This window comes from Lytechinus variegatus, chromosome 4, assembly GCF_018143015.1.
Source record: "Lytechinus variegatus isolate NC3 chromosome 4, Lvar_3.0, whole genome shotgun sequence".
Taxonomy (NCBI): Eukaryota; Metazoa; Echinodermata; class Echinoidea; order Temnopleuroida; family Toxopneustidae; genus Lytechinus; species Lytechinus variegatus.
Genome location: NC_054743.1, coordinates 37,313,197 through 37,337,921, shown reverse-complemented (window position 1 = coordinate 37,337,921; position 24,725 = coordinate 37,313,197). Strand labels below are relative to the sequence as shown.

Sequence of the window (24,725 nt, the reverse complement as noted above, 5' to 3'; positions counted from 1 at the left end):
ACATGCAACTTTTATTTTAGAAAAAGATGATATAGCTATACAGTACGCATTTCTCTTTATAGAAATGTGCAGCTACTTCGAATAAAAAAATATTTAAAAAATAACAATATTTACAAGATCTGATATTGCCAGAAGAAAAAGAGACAAGTTGAAATGAAGTGGTCCCCCATCTTCTACGAATGGCCTTTCTCTGACGTCATATCCGGTATCCAGTAGATTACGAATCAGACGTCCTTCTTCCCCACGGTGGAGACTTGCATTTCCAGTAGAATCTAAAAATAAGAAAAGAAATAAAACATGAAAGGATTTGAAGATCATTACGTTAGTGATTTTTACTGTCCCCTTTGTTTTGAGCCAATCCAGATGGGAGGCGCGATAGCTCAGTCGGTAGAGCGCGGGTTTCGGATTCCGGTGACCCGGGTTCGATTCCCACCCGGTGCGTTAGTGCCATTTGGTAAGGCATTTAATCCAGGTCCCTCGGAGAGGAAGCCGTCGGTCCTCTGGTTTTTTGCTAACAAGCATTCATGCTCTATTGGCAATTAGGTAAAATATCATTACCATCATCAGATGCAAGGATTTGCAGTAGTTTGTAACAATAGTCACTGACAATCAACCAATGGCTATTCATTTTGTAACATGATACGCTCCCTTTGTAAGACGCAAACAAAAAGAGATAGATTTTGACAAATCGATATCTTACAATGGTTGACAACTACTACCATAAAATGCAATATTTGACTTTTATTCTCAAATTGGCAATCGAAAAGCAATTAACCTAGATAAAATAAGCTAATTTGGGCGCTACAATGAAGGTTGAATATCATCAACCTATCTACTTAATCCTTCACATCCAATCACCGATTAGCTCATTTCCTCAATCAGGGTGAGTTGATTTATTATTTATGTCAATAAAGCAAAGCACTATTGGTAAAAAAAGAATGACGTAACAATTTAATGAATGTTTAAATCTTCGATATAATTGCGAAGTAATTGACCTCGAATGGAGAACCGTTGCTCCATTATTAAAGTGTATAGATGAACAGCAAATTTGGATTGGCGAAATGGTATGAGAAAGGGAATTAGGGAGGTGGGGAGAGGGACAGGGAGGTAGAGAGAGGGGGAGAGGGAGAGGGGTGATAGGGAGGGGGGTTAGAAAAAGAGAGAGAGGTGAGTGCTAGTCTGCAGGTACAGACCCAACAAGTAGGTGTCCACGCAAAGACTAGCACATACAAAACTTCCTGTTGAGCGAGAGGGCCTTCGATCAGTACGCAAGGCATTATAGACTGGAGATTTAGGCCCTTAACTCGAGTGAAGGGTTTGCACAGCAGACTAGGTGGGAGTAACAACGTAACGAGCAATTATCATGGCCTGTATCGAATATAACTGAAAACTTTATTATTGCACGCATCATATTTTATTCATTCTTGATGAGGTATATGAAGAAACATTCAAGCAAAACATTTATGATATCCTGTGAGTAACATAAACAATTTTTTTTTCGAAACAAGACTTAGTATTGTAAAGTATTTTTCGCGCTTCTTTCTCACAAAGAATCGCAGCATTGGATGTTACCGAAAGTCTTATACCTCTAACACATCAAGATGCATATTGATTAGTTAGCTCTATTTATAATTGAAAAAATATGCAGTTATATAAAAGTCACAAAAATGAATACAAAATCAGAAGGGTGACACCAGGAACCATAAAGATAAAGTCTTATGACTACCCATCATGAGTAAAATGAAAATACTTACTACAAAATTATATACCAAAGAACAAAATCAATATAAAATATCAGAAAAAAAATAAATGAAAGAAACTGCATAATCTGTTTAAACAGTATTTACAAATTAATATTTAAATGACTTTGATGGAATGGTGTTCTTTAACATGGTACTTATGACTTCCCGTCCACAAGCAATATTTTAATTGGATTTTGTAACTATGCATTTGATAATGAAAATAAAATATCAGAAAGTATTGATAAGTGAACTATTTCTGAAGCAATACTGACAGGGCCGGCTGCGCTTCAACAGGGTAGAGTAATTTGATAGGGGAAAGATAACCAAGTCATCACTTCACAATTCTTCCCTTCCCCATTTATTTCTATCCTCTACTTTTATGCCCCCACAGATCATGGGGGGGGGGGTACTCTTGGCCCTGTTCACTGTTAGTCCCATCTTAAAGAAGGGCAATGGATTTTCAATACCCAAGAAAAGATACACATGGATAAACAGTGCGTATCAAAAAAGTTTACACTTTGAAAAAGCCGTGGAAATGAAATCATATACAACATGTGGCTAATTTATTCACATATATTCTTGGGTTTGGGTCTCATCTATCCAATGAAAGTAAAAAGAAATTCACAGAATGGACTTGGGTGAGCACTTGCGTGAGCATTTTCGTAAAGCTTGTAGAAATCTGTTTGCGCAGAAATGTTCGCTTTCACGCTGTGTCAATGGGAAAGGGTGAAATCAAACTAACCCTGCGAAACATTTCTCATACATTTCCCTTGCACTTTTAGTCAATTGAAATAAAACGGATACATTCAAGCATTTTGTAACAATTTTGCCACCCGAATTGAAATTTCAACACTGTCTTAGTAAGCACAACCTTTACCTTTTTGTGCCAGCTGGATCTGGGGACATAAGTAAATCTGAAAAAAAATTATCAGACATCTCCAGCATTTTTTTAGTTTTCATTTTTTAAAGTGGGTTTACATTTTATTTTTCATTTAATACTTGTTTCTTCTTTTCCCAAGCTTGACAATGATTAAGAAAATGAAAATCAAGCATAAGCACTTTCATGTAAATCACAGCTCAGTGTAAAGCAAATATCGTCATGATGGCCTCGGTGTGTGGGGGAGTAGGGTGGGTCGCAATGCACTCTTAAAAGTGTTTTGGGCAAGGAAACAAGTTAAAAAGGTAAAAATATCTTCAAATCAATTTTACTAGCTAAATTCCATATGTTCTTCATGATTAAGGTCTAATTTCATTCGCATAACTATTTCAAAGTTCTGCGCAAATCATTTTACACTAACTTTCCAAAAGTAAGTGGTGCTCACTCAAGCGGAAATATTTTTCGACAGTTATACCGTCATTTGCTTAATAAATGGATCTGTACCAATGTTAAAATGTGGAAAAACATTCTGGCTATAACAAATGTATAATTTTACAGGATTTCTTTTCTAAGTGTAAACTTTTTTTGATACGCACTGTATATCAAGTTTCTTTGCACTGAGGCCTAATGGAAATGAAGAAAGAAATTTATGTACCATTTTACGAGGCCGCCATCATTTTCAAGCTTAACCGCTCACGATGGCGGTCTCCTGCATTCGTTTAAACTGTTATTTTCTTTTCATTGAATATTGCTACTTTTTAATATTAACTTTTCATTGCCTTGTTATGTCTATTTCTTAAATTGTTTCGTAAAACTTAATTGTATCACCTAGATGTTATGTTGAATATTTATGCTGAGTGCAGAAATAAAATCAAATCAATCAATCAATCAATCAATCAAATGAGTATGACAATGAAAAGATTTTCCGATCTTTAATATTTTGCCTTTATATTTATTTGTATTATTCTTTTTACTTCACTCTCTACTTTACCGATAAGATTTTATGTATAATCAACAGATTGTCCATATGTCAACATTTGATTTACAGATGGCCACAGCACATAAAGTAAAAAGGTACCATAGTTTTAAATCAGGCATAGAGCAAATTGTGTGCCTTTCTATTTGTCTTTTCTCCTCTCATCTTTTACTGATGTATTTATTCCATCAATATTATTTCTTTTGGTTTGATTTTGATTCCTCATTCGACATTTCCTAACAAAAGTGAACAATAATAATACGCTTCAACATCAGAACATTGCATACAATAAGTAAACATTTTCCATCATAACGATTAGCATTCATAACATAATTGTAATTCAATATTAGTTATAATTGGAAAAAAAATGTAATGGATGAAACACTGCATATGAACTAAAAAATAATCATCCTCACTACCTCCACCACCATTATCAGCAGCATGCAGCAGCAGCACCACCACCACCACCAATACCAACACCAACACCACCACCATTATCATCATCATCACTACCACCACCACCACCACCATCATCATCACCATCACCACCATCATCACCACCACCACCATCATCATCACCACAATCATCGTCATCATCATTATCATAACAGTATTTGTCATCTTTGCCATTAGGCTTCGTATCCTCATCATTAGTCATTTCAACAATCTTGCGATACCAAATGTAAAAACATAGAAGAGATTGATATACCATAATGTACTTTATGTTGTAATGCTATAAATGGAATCGAATGTACACTTAAGTCACTGATGCACGGAATATGATAAAAATTTCGCAACCATGTACACGTATACATGAATAATATATAAATAATAAATAAAAAAATCAGTGTCCATTTTTAAAAATATATTTCTAACCATGCAAAGGCACCGTTACATACGAGACAAGATTTTGATAAGGGAAAATAAAATAGAGAAAATGAGTTTGAGAGTGATCGATATTGATGGGGAGATGTGATGAACAAAACGGAGAAAATTAATTATTTTATGTACTTACCACCATAAACCAAATTCAAGTAAAACGACAAGCAAATCAAAAAGATAAAGAGCTTATCCATGATGATCCCCAAATACGCTTATTTCGAAAAAAAAACGAGAGCGACTCCAATGATTCCTATTCGTTATGTTTCTGCTCATGAAAAAGCGTTTCGGTTGTCGAGAGGGAGGAAAAACAATTTAAATGGCAAAGTGAGAGTGATACTATGGATACTGGTGTTAGAGGATCGATCCACGCCTGTATAAACATGGACTAGTCTGACTTAATGACGAAGATAGAAATGGACGGGAGGTATTGGGTTGAAAGCAAGCAAATTTACATGAGAGAACGGTTACGCTCGTTCCCGCGTTTCAACACTTAATTTAAGACAGGCTTGCTTCCCATTAAATGGTGATTTGGATAAAGCTTTTTACCCAGCTAGCTCTCTCTCTCTCTCTCCCTCTCTCTCTATATATATATTGAACTCAGATTTTTGTAAAGTATTATATACATGTATATTAATTTGTTATTGTAAAGCGCATTGAAATGTTAATGTAATGCGCTATATAAATGTAACTTTTATTTATTTATATATATACTCTGCAAAAACTCCGAAGTTGATTTAACACCAGCCCGGAATCTATATATTTCCACACCAGATATGTGTTTATACAACACCAATTAGTATTTAAACAGCGGTTTGATTCCAAACTGATCTGGCAGTGAACATATATAGATTCTGGGCTGGTGTTAAATCAACACCGGAGTTTTTGCATGGATAGGCCTATCCAATGATTCAAGTAAAATTTGCATATTGATGCATTAAACCCACATAATATATGAAATATGTATGAAATAGTATGTGAATATTTCAACAAACGATCATAAACAATAAGATGAGTGCAATCGATATTTTAAGAGGAATGAGAGGAGGAAGACGAAGACGAAGAAGATGAAAAAGAAGAAGAAGAAAAAGAATGAGAAGGAGAAGAAGAAGAAGAGGAGGAAGAGGAAGAGGAAGAAGAAGCTTAGAAGAAGATTAAGAAGAATAAATAGTGACAGTAGGATGTATAGAAATACATTTAATGCAAATAAAAAAAGGAACTTCTCACTGATAGTAGTTTATAAAACTGATAGCATGCCATTTATGAGAAAAAAAATTAAGCTCTATTGAATTTTCCTTAAATTATCATTGATAGGGGGGGGGGGGGGCTGCCGGGATGGGTGCAGACTGCAGGTACCGTATTTTCCAAATTGATTTGTTTACTCTATGACACCCTATTTCAATGCCAAAGTCTCGTGCATGAGCTTCTGCAAAAACTTATTTTCTTCGAAATAACGAGGTCTGAGAATGGAAGATCCAGTATTATATGGTGAATTTAGGAGGCAGTTGAAAGCTGTTCAAATTTCAATCGGAGTGAATGTAAAATCCATCGATAATACATCTGAAAAATGTCGACTGTAAGTATAGACCTGTCTGGGCTTTCTCCGCTGAAACGAATAGGCCTACGAGGAAAGCAGCTATGCCGCGCCGCCCGGTTGGCTCGTCTTTGCAAGTGGGGACGGCGCGGTGTCGCGGCAAATCCTGGGGCTCGTTTCTCAACACTAGCAGCAGGGCTGGGCTCCGTACACTTAGCCTGGGGCGTTTTGGGGACTGAAAGTCATATACTGTACGTATGGAGTCACTCCCCACTAACGCCTGGTACTCCTACCTACATTACATGACCTATATTCATGATATTTCCCCACATACGGGTACAAAACCAGAAATTTTCGCCCCCTAGAATTCTACTTTCCCTCTAAAAGATCTAGCCCTAAAACCCTGGGGGGGGGGGGGGGGCCACTTCCATTCACGAGTGGATACCATGCGCGACCATGGGGTCTCGAAAAGCACCCTAAACATGTAATTTCCATATTCTGAAAATGCACCCCTTAACAAGTATTGGCGTGTGAAACCCTACCCTTGACAAGTCTTGGAAACAAAACGATACTCTTGACAAATATTCCCTGAAATGAACCCCTAAACAAGTACAGGAATGTTTTATTGTTACGAGTCCTTCGGTCGTCGGCTTTACCTTATTTGGTTTAGTACGACCCCACCTACACCTTGCGCAAATCGGACTCTAAACACGTAGTGTTGGGGCCAAAAAGGACATCCTTTATAAAACATTTAATTTTGTTTTATCATCCCCGCAACTTCGACCCTAAACACGTAATTTTCCTAGCGAAATAGATACCCTTTTTTCATTATTTTTGTGTTTTTGACACCCTTATCACGTTAAGTACATAACGTGCCCTATCGTGAAAAAGACATCCTTTTTACGTGTTTTTTTGGTCGCGCATGGTATCCACTCGTCAATGTAAGTGGCCCCCCCGGGCCTAAAACGTACATGGGGCCTGGGGTCCAACTTCATTTCCAACATTTCTGCGATATTGATTTCATTTTTAAAGAAGAATTCATTAAAAAAACGAGATTTGTTATGAAAAGATGGGAAGAGCTTACGGCTGTGTTTACATCGCCATCTTGATTTCTTTGTCTTCCGCTTGGCGACAGCACGCACATCGCGCGATTCGCGTGCTGTCACACTCCACATGGTGTACCGTAAACCACAGCGATTGAAACATACAAATTGACAAATCTATGCATGATTTAGAATTTATCACAAAGTTGATAAGGGTCTAAAAACAATGAATACGAGCCCAATTATGGATGGCCTGGCGTGGTAGACACTTTACTGATTCAACTTTTTTATTATTTTAAAACAAATGGTTTTGTTGCAATTTACCCATGTGCAGCTATGTATACGTAAATATTTAACCTTGATACATATTGCTTCCGTTATGCCAAAGATTTCACTTTCATTTGAAAAAAATATAAAAACATTTATTCTAGAGAAAATAAAAAAAGGTGTTCTTTGTAGGTACTAGGACTTCACATGATGCTATTCAAATAACTTTGTTAGCAGAATATCATCAAGAAAGCTGTAAGCTCAGCACTGTTTGCTGGAAAAAAATACCTTTTTATCACCTTATATTTTCAGGAACTCTCCTAAAACATACAGTATAGAGGTGAGATCAGACGCCATCATTTTAGTTTGTGACAAACCATTCAAGCAATGGACATTTCTCCTTCCCGAGGGGCTCCATTCTCTACCTGGATCCTGCAGTGGACTGGAGTGGATCCAGGGGGAAGGGATCCAGATGAGGCTCCAGCTGGAGACCAGTGATGAGGATGATGGAGGAGAGAAGAGAGGGGAGCTGGACGAAGAGACCGGTGATCAGTTTCTCAAGGCATTGTATGATCCAAGCTGCGAAGTGACTTGCTCTAGATGTGGGGCAATACTTGTTCAACCTGCTAGGTGAGATACTGGACCTTATTGAGATCAGAGTAACGTTTCTTTGATATCATCGCCATGAATATAGATACTGAATTATACTTTGGGATTTTGCTTCCAAGTGTGAAATTCACAAGAGTTTTTTTTGGGGTGATTTTAATTCACTTTTATTTGATTTGATACTGCTATTCTAGGTAATGAAAATATTGACACTGACAGGCTCACCTCTGGGGAACATTCAAAATGAACCATATTGCCATTTGTTAAACAAGACTCAAGAAAACATGATTCTCTTGTCCCCCCAAGGCCAGTCAATATCTTATGATTACCAGTATACACTTCTATCGAGGGGTTATTTACTCTTCCAAAATATTTTGAATTTATAATCAATTTCAGCACTTGATGCCTAAAATCAAACTGTACTCTCTTTGAAATATGAACAAGAAGTTATTGTGCCTCGAGGTTCCTTTAATTTCTTGTCCATTTCTTTCCCAGTGGCTTCAAGAAGGTCCTACCCCTGCCCTCGGGAGACTGGGGTGACATGGCGGCTGACATGTGGTGCTGCAAGAGCAAGGTCATCGCAGAGGAAAGAGGCAAGACGAGCCCTCTACAGTTGACCCCTGAAGAAGGTTGCGTCATGGTGGATGACCTGTATCTCTTAGTCAATTCAAGGATGTTGACCAAGGGGTCAGTCCAGATGGAAGTGAAGAAGAAGACAGTTGCGCCAAATAAACAGGGGGTAAGTAGTTATTGCTTTCTTGTGCCAATACCCTTGATCGACAGGTACAATCATAATGCTATAACTTCAAATATATAAGAGATAGTGGGTGCTTTATGCAACTAACCACATTGTAATATTATCATTATTATCATCATTATCATTATGATCATGATTGTTATCATTATTATGATCATCATTATCATTATTGTTAGCATTATTGTTTATGAAGAATATATTTTGTTAGCAGGACTTGACAGGCCAATTATTCAGTTATGAGGTTAACCTCAATAACTAAGGTTGAAGGTACTTACCACCAAATATTAATTAAAAAAAAAATGTGAGTAGGATACAATATACGTATAGTATAGTATGCATTTTCCGTATAAAAATCCAACAAAAGTATAAGATGGAACCCGTTAATTACAGGCTGAACTGGATGTTTTGTCATCATAATCAATATTGGGAGTATTGAAGCCTTGTGATAGAGACTTGGTTTTTCGCATGTGTCTTTACTGCAGGATTCGGCTATCTTGGGTCAACAGCGTATCCATAGATTGTCTTTGAGTCTTGTTTTGATTTTCCAGAAAATTTCAGATCTTGAAAGGCTCTCATGAACAAAAATTTTATCCTTTGAGGTGCTCAATCTTTTGATTTCTCTAGGTTTGTGTGTCTATTTTACTAATAGTTACTCCTCTATATTTACCATTTCTGGGCCCCATTCTGTGATTTCTTTCAATATCCTTTATAGCATTTAGCTTTGGATTCTGTCTTTGATGACATCGAGGGATGATAATCTCATTCATATTTTAATTCTCTGGGTCATAGATTCTGTGAAGTAATGAGCAGTTTTTTGTGTGTACTGGACAGACTTGTCATGTTTATCGAGCAAAGTTTGGACTCGAGTGTCGAGAGAAGTGATTTTATCATCTTTTGTTTGCAGCTCAAATTCTAAATATGCACATACATTTTCAGTCTCCTTTTGGGTAATGATGGGTATAATTTTGTAAAGGAGAGTCTGTGTAAGAGCACTACCAACTTGTCGAGTTACATCACTCTCTGGCAATTTCTGGAGTTTGTTACATTTACTTGTGTTTAGTTCTTCGGCTTGCTGTTTCGAACTGTGTGTGTTTTGTTTTGAGGCCATGGCGTAGAGCACAAAAATTCTCTTCGAATAATTGATAATCCCAAGAGTTGTGAATATACATACAAAAATCTCATCATTAAAATATGTCAGTAGTACATAAAGAAAATGAGTTTATGCACTGTTTAGACAGTTGTTGGTTTGACGGAAGTTAGAAAACATGTCACTTATGGTGAAGGCTATCGAATTATGAGAGTTATGATAATAAAAAGTAAAATGCAAGCGTTTCAACAAACATTCCTGATAAGAATGTCACATTTCTGAGAAAGTGATGCAATGCAGCAATTCATTTCTCCGTAATACCTCGTATGTAAATGTATGAGTTACTTAACAATTTTAATTCATATCTCTTTTGTTTTCATTGTTTATAGAGAGCTGGTAAATGGTTCAGCATACTGTGTCAGAGGTGTGGTTGCATTCTCGGATCTATAGATAGTTCAGGTAAGAAAAGGTATAATATTGTGTGAAGTGCTATGTGATTAACAGATAAAAGAATGCATGTAATATGTGACATTTATAGATTGCATGATACAAATGGGCAATTCCATAAAATATGTACGTCCGACCCCCTATATGTGGGACCTTCATGACATTTTTCATCTCTCTGATTTCTTGTTCTGTTGACAGTCTGTAGTGTTCTCTAATTGACCATGACTTGGTCAGTTTGTGAAGTGAAGTAAGACTTTAGATAAATGGGGGTTGGACGTACAAAAAGTTTGATCATTTTATGGAATTGCCCAAATGTATTTGAGAGCTGCATAATATTACCTGAGCAGTAAACATAGCTGCGAATACAGATTTTTTTTTAGCATTTAAAGGAATCAATTCCTGCAGGGTACCCGTTTATCTCTCTCAAATGCAAATGTAGATCCCGACACCTTGCCAAAGGACATATAGTCCGGCAGCCAAGGGGGTAAGGTTGCATTGGAATGTCATAGTTTTTTTTAAACTGATTTTGACTGGTGAGACCTTCTATTTGAAGAATCTACATGCTGGAGCTCTGTCAGCATTGAGCAATTTGAGATATACGCGAAAATCCAAAATGGCCGCCGGCAGCCATCTTGGATATTCTGTTTACTCACTTTGGGATTTACAGGTTTTAAGGGGCAGAGAATCCAAATCTGAAGTTATTTTTGGGGAAAAACCATGCATTGATGTCAAAATATACAGATAGCGGCCATTTTCCAAGATGGCCGCCATATAACGTATTATATTGTTTATTTCCTGTATAGGGTACCTAGAATTTTCAAAACATGGAATATACTGATTTTAGGGGATGGAGAGTCCAAATCTGAGGTTTATTTGAGGATATAACCATGCTTCGATGTCGAAATATACAAGTAGCGGCCATTTTCCAAGATGGCCGCCATATAACATGCATTATATCGTTTATTTCTTGTAGGGTACCTAGAATTTTCAAAACATGGAATATACTGGTTTTAGGGGATGGAGAGTCCAAATCTGAGGTTTGTTTGGGGATATGACCATGCTTTGGTGTCGAAACATACAAATAGCGGCCATTTTCCAAGATGGCTGCCATAGAACATGCATTATATTGTTCACTTACTTTAGCTTACGTGCAATTTTCAAGCCTTGGAATATGAAGATTTCGGGGGATGGAAAATCCAAACCTGATGGTGTTTAAGGAACTGAATATGCACTATTTCGTTTACTTACGAACCTAGAATTTTCAAAACATGGAATATAATGGTTTTAGGGGCCAGAGAGTAAAAATCTGTGGTTATTTTGAGGATAGGACCATGAGTTGATGTCAAAATATACAAATAGATGAAGAAGATGGCCACCATAGAACAAGTATTACAGTAGGCCTACCGTAATTATATACAAGCAGACACCTTATTTATCAGTCATTTTCTTTTTTCTTTTTGGACAAGGTGGAAGGATTGGGATAATGAACAATATTTAGACTTCAATTGAATGAGGCAGTAATTGAAATATCAAGATTAAGTGCAAAAAGTAGGATATCTTAGTTGTTATCGCTACATGTATGTGTATGATGAGGCATATTAATCATCTGAATCATTTCCAAATTATATCTCTTGAATGACTTTTTTGATGATTGTATGGTTTTTACATATATCACTGTGATGATGCAATATAATATAATTACTCCATAAGATATCTCAGAGTAACCTAAAGTATATGCGAAAGGGGTGGGATGTTTATCTTCTTCTGAAGTAATGGCTTGACCTTGACAAAACAATCCTTTAATCTCCTGAAGTGATTAACACATTGCCAAATTTGCTGTAAAATAAATTTAGTTTCATATGCTTGATTATTTTGCATATCACTGCAACTTTACAGTTAAATATTACATATGCATTGCACTGACACTGTTGTCGAAACAGGATTAGAATTGTATGCTGAAAGAAAATGTTTGAAACAACTGACTGTCTTCATTTGAGAATATAAAAAAGGAAAAATCATGTTTCGATATTAATCTCCATTTACGGGACCACTGAAAACATCTCTGATTTTGCCACTAGCAATGAGCCAATTGAAAGCTCTAGTCTAGTCAGTTCACGTATGGCATCATCATGTCAGCAACAATGATTCCTATCGACTGCAGCCCTGAATTATTTCTTAGGACTTTCAACACCAATGTTTTTATGATAAATGCCCAAACTGTATTATCTAGTCAATTACTTGGTACCATCAGGCTGTATTGCACTATAAAGAGTATGAAGCCTTCTCCTGTAGCTCTTTTCCAGACAGTAGCCTAAACACAACGGCTTACCATATCTAGCACTCAACTGATTCCTTTATGTAGGCAAGATACCTTTACCTCTTGAACTTCTTTGTTAATTGAGGAACTATGTAATGAGCACAGACAGAGCAAGCAAGCACCACACAGCCCCTAACATGATGTCTCTCAGCCGGTGGAAAATCTGAAGTCCTGGGATATCGACCCCGCTGCTGAATGGCCAGCAAAGACAGACAACTTAAGGTGACACCTGCATCAAGATGAGACCTACAGAGTGTTATCCAGGAAAAAGAAGTATGAGGTTGGCATACCATGGAAAAGAGTGGTGCAATGTCAACAGGCCGTTGGTCAACAGATCTCAAAGTGGGGCCTCCTGACAGAACCTTAGTGCTTCTTTAGCTCAATGGGATATTAAGGTGGGAAAAGGAGAATGTTGAGCCAAGTTTCCACCAGGGCCTGCAAAGGTCGGGACCCTGCTAGTAATTTTGTGGCTGAATCATAATTACACATCGGGAGCAGTTAAGTAAAAAAATCTCCTTGCCCAGAATGGCGATGAGGAATATTTACAAGTATGTTTCGACATCGAAGCATGGTTATATCCCCAAACAAACCTTAGATTTGGACTCTCCATCCCCTAAAATCAGTATATTCCATGTTTTGAAAATTCTAGGTACCCTATACAGGAAATAAACAATATAATGCATGTTATGGCGGCCATCTTGGAAAATGGCCGCTACTTGTATATTTCGACATCGAAGCATGGTTATATCCCCAAATAAACCTCAGATTTGGACTCTCCATCCCCTAAAACCAGTATATTCCATGTTTTGAAAATTCTAGGTACCCTATACAGGAAATAAACAATATAATTCACTGTAATATGGCGGCCATCTTGGAAAATGACCAATATTTGTATCTTTCGACATCGAAGCATGGTTATATCCCCAAATAAACCTCAGATATGGACTCTCCATCCCCTTTAACCAGTATATTCCATGTTTTGAAAATTCTAGGTATCCTATACAGGAAATAAACAATATAATGCATGTTATATGGCGGCCATCTTGAAAAATGGCCGCTATCTGTATATTTTGACATCAATGCATGGTTTTTTCCTCAAAATAACTTCAGATTTGGATTCTCCGCCCCCTAAAACCTTTAACTCCCAAGTTTTTAAACATCTTATGCTAAAGTGAGTAAACAGAAAATCCAAGATGGCTGCCGGCGGCCATTTTGGATTTTCGCGTATATCTCAAATTGCTCAATGCTGACAGAGCTCCAGCATGTAGATTCTTCAAATAGAAGGTCTCACCAGTCAAAATCAGTTAAAAAAAAAACTATGACATTCCAATGCAACCTTACCCCCCCCAAATCAGGGTTTGGCTGCCGGACTAATAGATGCTGATGCAGGAATCAAACTCTGAACCTTGTGATCTGTAGTCCCAGGCATAACCTCTCGACCACAACACTTCAATAATAGATATTGTCTATTGCCGTGGACAGAACTTGTGGAGAATTTCAATATTATAGTTTTATGTTATTCAAAGCTAAACTTAATGTAGTTGCAGGAAGTCTGTTACAACTACTTCATGAGAAAGTCAAAATCAAGGTTAATTGTCGACATTCATTGTAGATCTAGATTTGACACCTTGAAATTATTAAATCTAAACTGAAAAAACAGAATTACACTGAAGACTGAAAACACAGATAAGCACACGGGGGATGATGTATTATTATTATTGCATGGAAGTAAACTGACACGTGACAGATTTATTTAACATATATATTTCAAATTGAAATGCCAGCAGCTTCCCCATATGAAATTCTATATAAATCTAAATAAATTCTTCTCTTTTCTGTTTACTTGTTCATTCAATATATCCTCAGATACATGTTTTTCATAACTTCCTGAAGAAGAAACATTTGCATACATCATAGACCATAAAAACATGGAAGGGTGAACTTCCATTTATGGCGAAAATAGGTAACTTCAAGGAGGCCTGCTTATGCAAGTTTGACTACTCCCTTTACTTAGCTTTTACTGATGTGTTTGTGAAATGATCTTTAACCATTTATCTCAATCCTGTCAACAGGGGGCAGCAGTCAGTTAGAAACCACCAAGCTATATCGCTATGCAATCTGTATCCAACAGAAAGAAAATGGACTTTCTCATACCATGTAAGATATGTTTTGATGATTTTATCCCCTTTAATAAACAAAAGTCATATATATCCTTTAAATGGTAAGCAGTTAATAATTTAAGGTTACCCTGATGATATTGTGTGATGCAGATTGTGTTCAGAGTAGGAAATCGTTCTGGGATGGCATTTTTCAGGCAAGAGTCTAAATTTGGATTGGTTTTAAGGTGCCTGACTATACATGGAAAGTCTGGGGGTTCAATCCCCGGTCGCGGAACCTGTGCCTGTCAGCAAGGCATTTATTTGACAATGTTCCTCTATCCTGCATTTAATTAAATGGAAATGCAACACACATTCTTGGTAACTAGGTGTTCTCTTGTTGTTTATTTAAGAAAAAAAATACAGACTGAATTCAGGCCAAAGCAGCTTATTTTTAGGCCATGGAAAGCACCCTTTAGGTCGAAATGACTTATTCTAGATTATTTTTAAATTTGTATATGTATGCATTGTGGAATCTGCTTGCCTTGTTTTTCATCATGGAATGTATGACTTGTCTCATATTGTTACCCACTGGCACTCATCACTGAGGGCAGTGCAGGAACCTATAATCGTGAAAGTGTAAGGGCCACACAAATCATTTGACTTGGATACTTAAATAAGATACAGAATTGAGAGACAAAAGCTGTACGAGGTGCCATTTGTTATGTCAATACAGACTAGGAAACCCGGGCCCTGTCTTACAAAGTGTTATGATTGATCCAATCAATCGTAACTCTATGGAAATCCACCAGTGTAATAATTTTTTCAACTTGTAAACAAAGGAGATCATACCATATTGTCAAGAAATCAATGAATTTATGAATATACATTTATATGTAGAATTTTTTGAATTGTCAAGAAATCAATGAATTTATGGATAGGCATTCATATCTAGAATTTTTTGAAATTAAACATGCATTTTATATGTTGACTTTGCTGGGTTTCCATAGTTGCGATTGATTGGATCAATCGCAACTCTTTATAAGACGGGGGCCGGTATATTGTTGTACGAAAAAGAAAGTGACTGATATTAATATCTTAGACTCTTCTTTATTTCCTCCCAAAGCAATCCTCTTCAACACACCATATGCAGCTTGATGGTCAAACTGTTCAAGACTCAGATGACCTTCAAGTATATCATTGAGGATGAAGAGGAACATAGGCCAAGGTTATTGGTAAGTGAGAAGATAATCAAGTAATGTTGTTACTAAAACAAAATGAAAGAATTTGTGAAAGTGATGAGTGATGAAAGAGCAAAAAAAGGAGGGAAGGAATAATAAGTTTGCTTGTAATATGTGAGAGAATGTAACAGTCAAGATTGTTATCCAACTAGTGAGAGTTGATACTAGTGCTGAATAGATTGGATTGTTATTACTATTTCTTTTAATTATTACTGCCATCATCGACATTGGTATCGTAATCATCACCATCATCACCATCATCACCATCATCTTCATCATCATCATCCTCATCCTCCTCCTCCTCCTCCTCATCCTCAACATCATCATCATCATCCTCATCCTCCTCCTCATCCTCCTTATCATCAACATCATCATCATCATCCTCATCATCATCCTCCTCCTCCTCCTCCTCATCATCAACATCATCATCATCATCATCATCATCATCCTCATCCTCATCCTCCTCCTCCTCATCATCAACATCATCATCATCATCATCATCATCATCGTCATCATCATTTCTTTATCCAAGAAAAGTAGCAAATAAAAAAATGAAGTCATTGGTATTGTGAAAATACCATTCATAGATTTATAATGTTCACCTTTGTGCACCTTTTCATGGTCTTCTGATGTTAGGAAATATATAGACATAAGAAAGTTGTTTTAAATCAAACATACTTTCTTAGAAATATACACCTAGTAATGCTAGTTTTTGTATTTAAGAGATTTTTTAATAGATTTTTGTCTGTATGAAATATTACTTTTAATGGCTTTTGATATCAACTGCTTACATGATTATGAAGAAAAGAAAAATATGAAAGATGAACATGTATGTTGAACAACACAGGGTCATAATATGCTAATCACAATGCTAGTTATAAAAAAAACCATTAAACCTTTTTCTAAAAAATGTTCTACAATTGTCTTCCAGCAGCATTACTAATTCCTTTTCTTATCAGGTGTGGCTGTTAGGAATAGACACCAGGCTTCTATATGGAGGAGCGCCATCTATTAACAGAGAAGAGACAGAGAATTCATCGTCTCATCAACCTTCCTCTCCTGTACCATTAGACGGCAGCAGATTAGAAATCCAACTGAAGAGTCAACCAATCGTCAAGGTCCTCTACCAGACATGCACCAGTGATGCAGGTCAAAGGTCAGTCTATGTTTTGAGGTCAGGTTTTAGATTGAAAAGAAAGAGGAGTTGTCAGACTGGGGAGTGTTTCATGAAAAGTTTTGTCAGAGATTTTATACTTATTTGCATTCAGCCAATCAGAAGCAAGGATTTGCATTAAACTATTAAATGGATTTCTTTGTGAAATGTCACACCCTGTGATCCAACTACCTTTGAAGAGTATACCTTATCCAAAGGTCATTTGTCAGGAATCAAATTCTGAAGAAATGATGACTGGTTGATGGTCATTAAAATTATGAATTTTTTAAAATTCATACTTGTGCTGATGTACATGTAACTTGCATAGACATTTCAAATCCCATCTTTTGAGTTTGCATGACTTTGATTGAGTAATTCCTTTTTTTAATAGATACAATTCTTGTTTTTACCCCCCATCCATCTGTTTGTTGTTTATTTCTTGCTGTTCTTACTCTGTATATATATACAACGCATTGCTTTAACTTTGTATAAGAGGTCGGTGTTTATAAGGCTTTCAGCTCTTTTTGTCGTCCTCAATTCCCATAAGACCTTTTGTCATTTAATTGTATTTTTTTCTTTTATTCTTATTACCTTTAATTGTTTATAATATTTCTCCTTTGTATGTATTCATGTTTTTATGGTGAATGAAATAAATGAACTTGAGATATACGATTTGGAAGATTCATTTCAGGAGTTTAAATGACTATGCTGAAGCGCAAAAGTAGATTACCTCTAGGTCTACAATCGCTTTGTTTATTTTTTTATTTACATGTACTGTATACCCCTCCATATGAAGGGAATCATTTGTTTACATTATTGTAGAAAAAAAAGGCTTGTTATGGTGGTTAAATTTTTTTTCATCTCAGCATGTACTTCATATGCAAAAACTGTCCATTTACTAATGTTTTTTGTCTATTGAGATTTCATGTATTATTCATATATTTTAAAGAATTCAATACCATCTACTCATGGAGCTTTTTAGGTCAAGGTCATCTGTCATCCTTGGAAGCTTTTAATCCTTTTCCCTCTCCTGAATTATAAATTTATTCAGGTTTTTTTTTCTCCTAAAAAAATCCATGCAATTTTTCATGAAACTAATCCAAGCACATGTGTTTATCAAATAATTCAAATTAACATGTTTATCAACAAAATTCATTATGAATGTACATTAACACGTACAGTGGTGCTAAAAGGTTAGTAAACCCCACCAGATAGTGAACATTTTTCAAGTGTGTAAATTCTGCCATCTTTTTAGATATTCAATTGTGAAGTCAGGTGATAAAATATTACATTCAATGAAGTTTGTTTTTCTGGGCTCACTGAACATTGTTACTGTCTCCATTGAACACTCGGCATGAAGGAACATATTTTTAATGGGGTACGGTTTCTAGCACCACTGTACATATTGTAAGATCAAAGTGAACATTTCAAGATAAAAAGTAAAAAATGAAAAATAAAACAAAAAATGACACTATGATGTATGTAATGCCTAAGAAAACTGTTAGCATCGAAAAGGAAGGAGAGGGGAAGAGAAAGAGATAAATGAAGAGAGAGAAAGAAAACAAAGAATAGGAGAAAATAAGAGAGAAGGAGATGCCGGGGGGGGGGGGGGGGGGTGGGAGGAGAGAGGAAGAAGAAAGAAGAAAGATATCAAGATACATATCAAAATTATCATTGTGAAGAGAGAAGTCAATATTTATTCAGCTAACAACATTGCACTGGGCAACAGAGAAGAACAAATCCCAATATGGATCTGGCAAGCTCATTATCTCCATTTTTATAATGCACCAAAGATCATTTTTCTCTGTAAGGGTCAACTTATATCCCATAAGTTTCCCCTCCAATTAAACCCCCATGACACTTCCTCAAGCTAATTATCCTGTGTTCCTAGCCAACTCCAAGGTCTTGCATTGCTATTATAAACTTAACACAATAATTAGCTGGGTCTAACGACTCCACCATGTGCCTAATTGTCTTTGGTAATCAAGATGGATAGCAGAATGCTAAAATTGTGCCACGCATAGATGACGTCAGTGTGATGGTATTAATAACAGTCATTAATCAACTTAAAAATGTCTTTATCAAGGTCAAATATGTTAGCACATTCTTCGATGAAGAACAAAGTAGGAGCTTGAATGACCTTTATCAGTGTTCAGAGAAACAAAAAAAAAAAATCTGAAACCCATCACTTTACACATTGATAGATTCATAATGCTCTTGTGCACTTGACTTGCGTTTGGGTGATGTGATTCCAATTCCAGAAGTGACTATATTCTTCCATTACCAAATTCATTCTTTTTTTTGTCTGGATGCTCTTTTTAGGATTTTTATCAAATGCATGTAAAAAATGGCAATGTCAATTATCATATTTTTTCTTATGCATTTTTTGTGTTTTCAATTATTTTGATGTGTATTTCTTGTGTTTCAGTTTTTTTCTTTATTTTTTATGGAAATTCATAATGCTCTTGTGCGCTTGACTTGATTCCAATTCCAATGTGCCTGTGCACTTCCATTACCAACTTCTATTTTTTGTCTGGGTACTCTTTTTAGGATTATTATGAAATGTGTATATAAAATGGCAATATCAATTATCATATTTTTCTTATGCATTTTTTGTGTTTTACATTTGTTATGTATTTCTTGTGTTTGAATTTTTTTCTTTATTATTTTGTAATGAAATTGTACCTATCAATGACATGAAATCACTGCTTTTAGTATTTATATGTATGATGATTTAACTCTTTAAAGTTATACTTGACCCGAAGGAAAAAAAGCCAGGAAAAAAAGCCAGGAAACATTGCTATGTCTTTCTGTGTTACAGATTTATCATGAAAAATATCAAGAAGGAACTTGAACCTTTTGTTTTTTTTTGTATGACGATTTTCACTCTTTTCCTTGCATTTGCCCTCCAGGTTAGGTGAAGAATGGAACAAAGACCTAATGGTTCATGGCATTACACTCACCAAGGAAGCGTGTCTGCAACTAGGGTTACTATTAGCAACCAGTACTCTACAGGCTCCGCCTTCTATGAGGCAAATGAATGGATTCATGGTGAGATATGTTCTATGTTGTTTTAAAATAAATACAAACTGTTAAAATGATGATATAAAGATTAATAGTTATGAAAAAGAAAATTGAATAGCAAAATCACAACACGTACACTCGCTCTGGTCAAAATTTGTATCTGCTACTGTACCAACAACACAATAGAATCCATTCTAATCGGATCTATGCGGGTGCATAAATTATTTTTATGAACATATTTAGCATGCATACATCCTCACCTTTCACATTATTAGCATTATTTTACGATGAAACGATATTTCGATTATTTTGAGGTTTTTTTGACATCGTTATCATCTGTCAACGACTTTGGCCAATCCGCCATCTTGGATTTTAAGACCACGATATCGTGCTGTTACATCTTCAAACATAGAGGGCAGCAACACATGACCGTGTAGTTGGAACGATATGTGTGCATATGAAGCTCAACCCGGCCGGAAGGCCGGGTACGGCCGCGGGGTACAATCGAGTGTGCTAATGTCAAGTGCAGTCACGATGTGTGAATTGTCATGATTGTAGCGAACTGAGATCGTGTTTTCTGGGGTTTTGTGGCCATTTAATATTCTCATTTTGTTGTGATTTTGGAGTAATTTCTGTTGATATTCTGTGTATTTTGAGGAAAATACGTTTTCCGTGATTTTCCGTTTGAAATGCCACTTTCCGTTTCAAAAGGCCCTTTCCGTGAATTCCGTCCGTTTTCCGCGATTGCGGAAAATCACTGTCCCTATTGATATTTTATAGATATCCCATTGATTTGATTTCTATGCGCATTTGAATTTCTGCAAAGTTTGTTGCAAAGCTAGACTTTATTATAGCTTTGGAATGTCCTACAGCTGTACAGCCATTATACCGTCAAAGCGTAGCGCATGAAACATGTTGATGTATCAGGATGTGCACCTAAATAATTGCGGAACGTCTTTGCAACCATTTTCTGGTACTTGATCTCAGGAAAAAGTTAGAAATTCTTTATCTCTTGTTTTAATGTTCATTGTAACTAAGTTCTTGTTATCGATGATTAGCCCTTTCTGGTTGAAATATGTTGATAAGTAATTTCTCTATGCTTCTGATTATATTAAATATTGGAGACTGAATGATTTTGCTATAACACATTTCTTTAGAGACTCATACATGCGTCTTAAGTTATATGTAGGCTCAGCCTCCGATGGGTTAAAGAGAAATGCCAGTAGTTGCAGTAAACACTGATTTCATGAGAAAGTCTGTAAATCCAGGCTTCATTGTCAGTATATCATCAAGGATCTAGATCTGGTACAGTTACATACACTGAACTTTGTGAAATCTTGAAATCTACGCTGAAAAATGTTCACACTGAAAATCACCAACACAGATAGGAACACGTGGGACAGTGTATTATTATTGCTGGAATAAAGATCCGACGGAAGTGACCAAATCCGCGCTTATTTTGCTTATTTCTCAGCAGTTACACAATTTCTTCAAGAATTCTTTGGCACATATTTTTTATTCATACAAACAGACACTTGGGTGATCATTATATTAGATTCTGTAAAAAGTTGTTTTGAGATCGTTACCAATACTGGAATTTATCTTTAAGGATGAGCAACTGAATGTACATTCTGATTTCTTCTTGACAGGTGGGTTCTCTGAAGCTGTGATGACAGTGTCCATCTGATGCATTACAAGCTGTAGGATATTCGAGTCAGAATCCTGAAACAGTTCAGAGGATGCAACAGGTCCTGTTGATGAGAAAGAAGAAGGATGAAGAAGTAAGTAAACAGGGAAGAAACAAAGAAAGAAGAAATAAGAAAGATGGCAGAAGAAAGAAGAATGAAGGAAGGAAAAGAAAGATTTAATCAAAGAAGAAAATGGAAGAACGGAGGAAAAGAAAGATTTTATCAAAGAAGAAAATGGAAGAAGAACGGAGGAAAAGGAGAGGATGAAGGAGAAGAAGAGGAGAAGAAGAAGAGGAGAAGAAGAGGAAGGTAAACTAGTCAGGCAAGAGGGAGGAGAAAAACGAGAGGAAGAAGGAAGAAAGAAGAGGAGAAGGAAGGGAGGAAAACTATAATGGAAAGAGGAAGATATAGATGTCACAATTGATTTTAGATTGTGCAATATTGGCAAGTTCGCATAAAATAAAAACACAATATTTTAGTCAAACTAGCTGTTATAGTGTTTTTATGATGTATTCTCTTGTTAGCTATTAAATGTAAAAGAAATATAAATATTACCAAGGAAAGAGGGGATATCTAGATTCTACTAGCAAAGGATAAAACAGGGTTATGATATATTTACCCTTGCCTTTTCTGGCCTTTACGCCTTTAGACATCAACGCACATGATACATTACTGCTGTTTGATACTACATGTATTGCTGAATGTTTTTGGTCTATACTCAAGAGCATTTGTAGAGTGTAAAAAATGAATGCCCTCATCCATTATTGATGTTCTCAAACAGCAATGCTTACAGGCTTTCAATGATGTATGTTACCAGGAGTCGGTCAGTGAGTGAGAAAAAGAGCAAGGGGAATGGGTCAGCTGGATAAAAGAGAGGCAAGAGAGAGAGAGCGAAAGAGCTTTGGGAAGATGGTAAAGAAAAGATATGAGAGAGAGAGAGAGAGAGAGGAACTTAAAGATGGGGTGAAATTTAATGAGAAAAGAGATAAAGAGTGAGAGAGAGAAAGAAGAAGGAGAAAAAGAAAAAGAAGAAGTTTGAATTAACCACAGAGCTATTACAATAGCTCCATGAATTAACCAAGGCTCATATAATTTGGTGTGTATGATACTAGCATGGATCCCACAAAGCCTTTGATTTTGAGGTCAAAATGTCAAAGGTCAAGGTCACAGTGACATGTTTTCATCTTACCTTTCAGAAATCCTTGTAAATGCGATAACTTCAGTTTAACTTCTCCTACATGTAGGCTCATATGATTGGTGTGTATAATACTAGCATGGATCCCACAAAGCTTTTTTGATTTCAAGGTCAAAAGGTCAAAGTCGCAGTGATATGTTTTCATCTTACCCTTCTGAAGTCCTTGTAAACGCGATTACTTCAGTTTAACGTAATCTAGGCTCATATAATTTGGTTTGTATGATACTGGCATGAATCCCAGGAAGCCTATTGATTTTGAGGTCAAAAGGTGAAAGGTCAAGGTCGCAGTGACATGCTTTCATGTTACCCTTCTGAAGTCCTTGTTAACACGATAATTTCAGTTTAACTTATTCTAGGCTCATATATTATGGTGTGTATGATACTAGAATAGATCTCAGGAATTCTATTGATTTTTGAGGTAAAAAATTCAAAGGTCAAGTCACCACCTTCCTTCCACTTTTCTTGTTTGACCAATAATTCAATTTTCCGCATTACAGGTGGGCATATTACAATGTATGTGCTTGCCCCAGTGACACTCTTGTTATCTATCTATTCAATGTCAAAATGTTACCTAACTGCTTTTCCAATATGTTTTAACAAAAATAATACCATCCATACCTACCACACAAGACAAGCATCTAATTGTGATATAACCCTGCACGCTGTTGGCTCACAAATCTGTCAGACATTAAGGTCCTGATGTTTGGAATTCCCTACCTACTAGTACTAGGAATATATCATCAGTGCATTTCTTCAAAAGTGTGGTTAAATGCATACTTGTCTTCAAGATGTAATTCTCTCACAAGATCAATATACATGTGTTGAACTGTACATGTATGTTTGAAACTTAAAAGATTAATATAATTTCAAATATTATGCCTCATACACTTTTTATAAATATTTGTATTCATATTTGTGTAACACAATGATTTTTTTTACTTGTTAATTGTAATTAGATAGTTCGTTTGACTTATCTTTTTTACTTGTATAAAAATATTTCCAAAAGATGTGACAACGGCTCAGGTATCTACTTATATTGTCATATCGCTGCATGTCTGCCACTTTTGAACAATTATTTATGTAAATGATCATATACATCTCTTTTATGTAATATTTGTAATATTAACTTCTGTGATGGTCAACTTGTGTACATTGTCATGACATGATATATTACAAATAAATGAATAAATAAATAAATAGATAAATGAACAAACGAAAAACAAATAAATAAATAATGAATAAATAAATAAAACAGAAAAGGATAGAGATATGGAGGGGGTAAAAGAGAGATGATTGCGACAAAGGGGGCAAAAATGAGGAGATAAAGATGTCAGAAGGGAATTGAAGGGATGGTCTGGGCTGAAAGTGTTTATATCTAAAAAAATATAGGAAAATTCACAGAGCAAAATGCTGAAAGTTTTATCAAAATCGGATTACAAATTACAAAGTTATTGAATTTTAAGGTTTATCAATATTTTGTGAAAATAGTGATGCACATCGCCATGAGTATTCACTATGTGGCCTGATTATGTCACATCCCCACTTTCCTTTTTCTTATGTTGTTACTTGAAATAATAAATGTTTCATTTATTCATACATGTGTAAATGATGTGTCTCCATTATGATGAAATAGTTGTGGCAATAAATAACTAATGCACTTAATCGGTTGTCAATCCAATTGTCTTAGTTCTTTGTAGAAAATGATTGAATAAACCTAATTTCATATAATAAAATACAAAAGAACAAGTGGGGATATGACACCATCAGCCCACCTAATGAATATTCATAAAGACATG

At 35.9% G+C, this 24,725-nt stretch overlaps 2 protein-coding genes across 2 annotated transcripts in view; one reads left to right on the top strand and one right to left on the bottom strand.

Annotated features, from left to right (window-relative positions):
- Positions 1–4,884, bottom strand: part of LOC121413973 (neuronal acetylcholine receptor subunit beta-3-like) — an 18,831-nt gene extending 13,947 nt beyond the window's left edge. Inside the window, exons 1-2 of the mRNA XM_041607001.1 lie at positions 4,611–4,884; positions 115–272 (exon numbers count right to left, since the gene is read on the bottom strand). Coding sequence (XP_041462935.1) covers positions 115–272; positions 4,611–4,671 — 219 coding nt within the window. The 5' untranslated portion in view covers positions 4,672–4,884. The remainder of the gene's footprint in view (positions 1–114; positions 273–4,610) is intronic.
- A 992-nt stretch (positions 4,885–5,876) lies between these two features.
- Positions 5,877–21,881, top strand: LOC121413972 (E3 ubiquitin-protein ligase E3D-like). Its single transcript, XM_041607000.1, has 9 exons — positions 5,877–6,050; positions 7,631–7,948; positions 8,420–8,663; positions 10,158–10,227; positions 14,605–14,689; positions 15,755–15,863; positions 16,829–17,025; positions 19,935–20,073; positions 21,696–21,881. Exons 1-9 carry the CDS (start codon positions 5,941–5,943, stop codon positions 21,714–21,716), a joined length of 1,293 nt encoding a protein of 430 aa, XP_041462934.1. The 5' UTR covers positions 5,877–5,940; the 3' UTR covers positions 21,717–21,881.
- Positions 21,882–24,725: the final 2,844 nt, after the last annotated feature.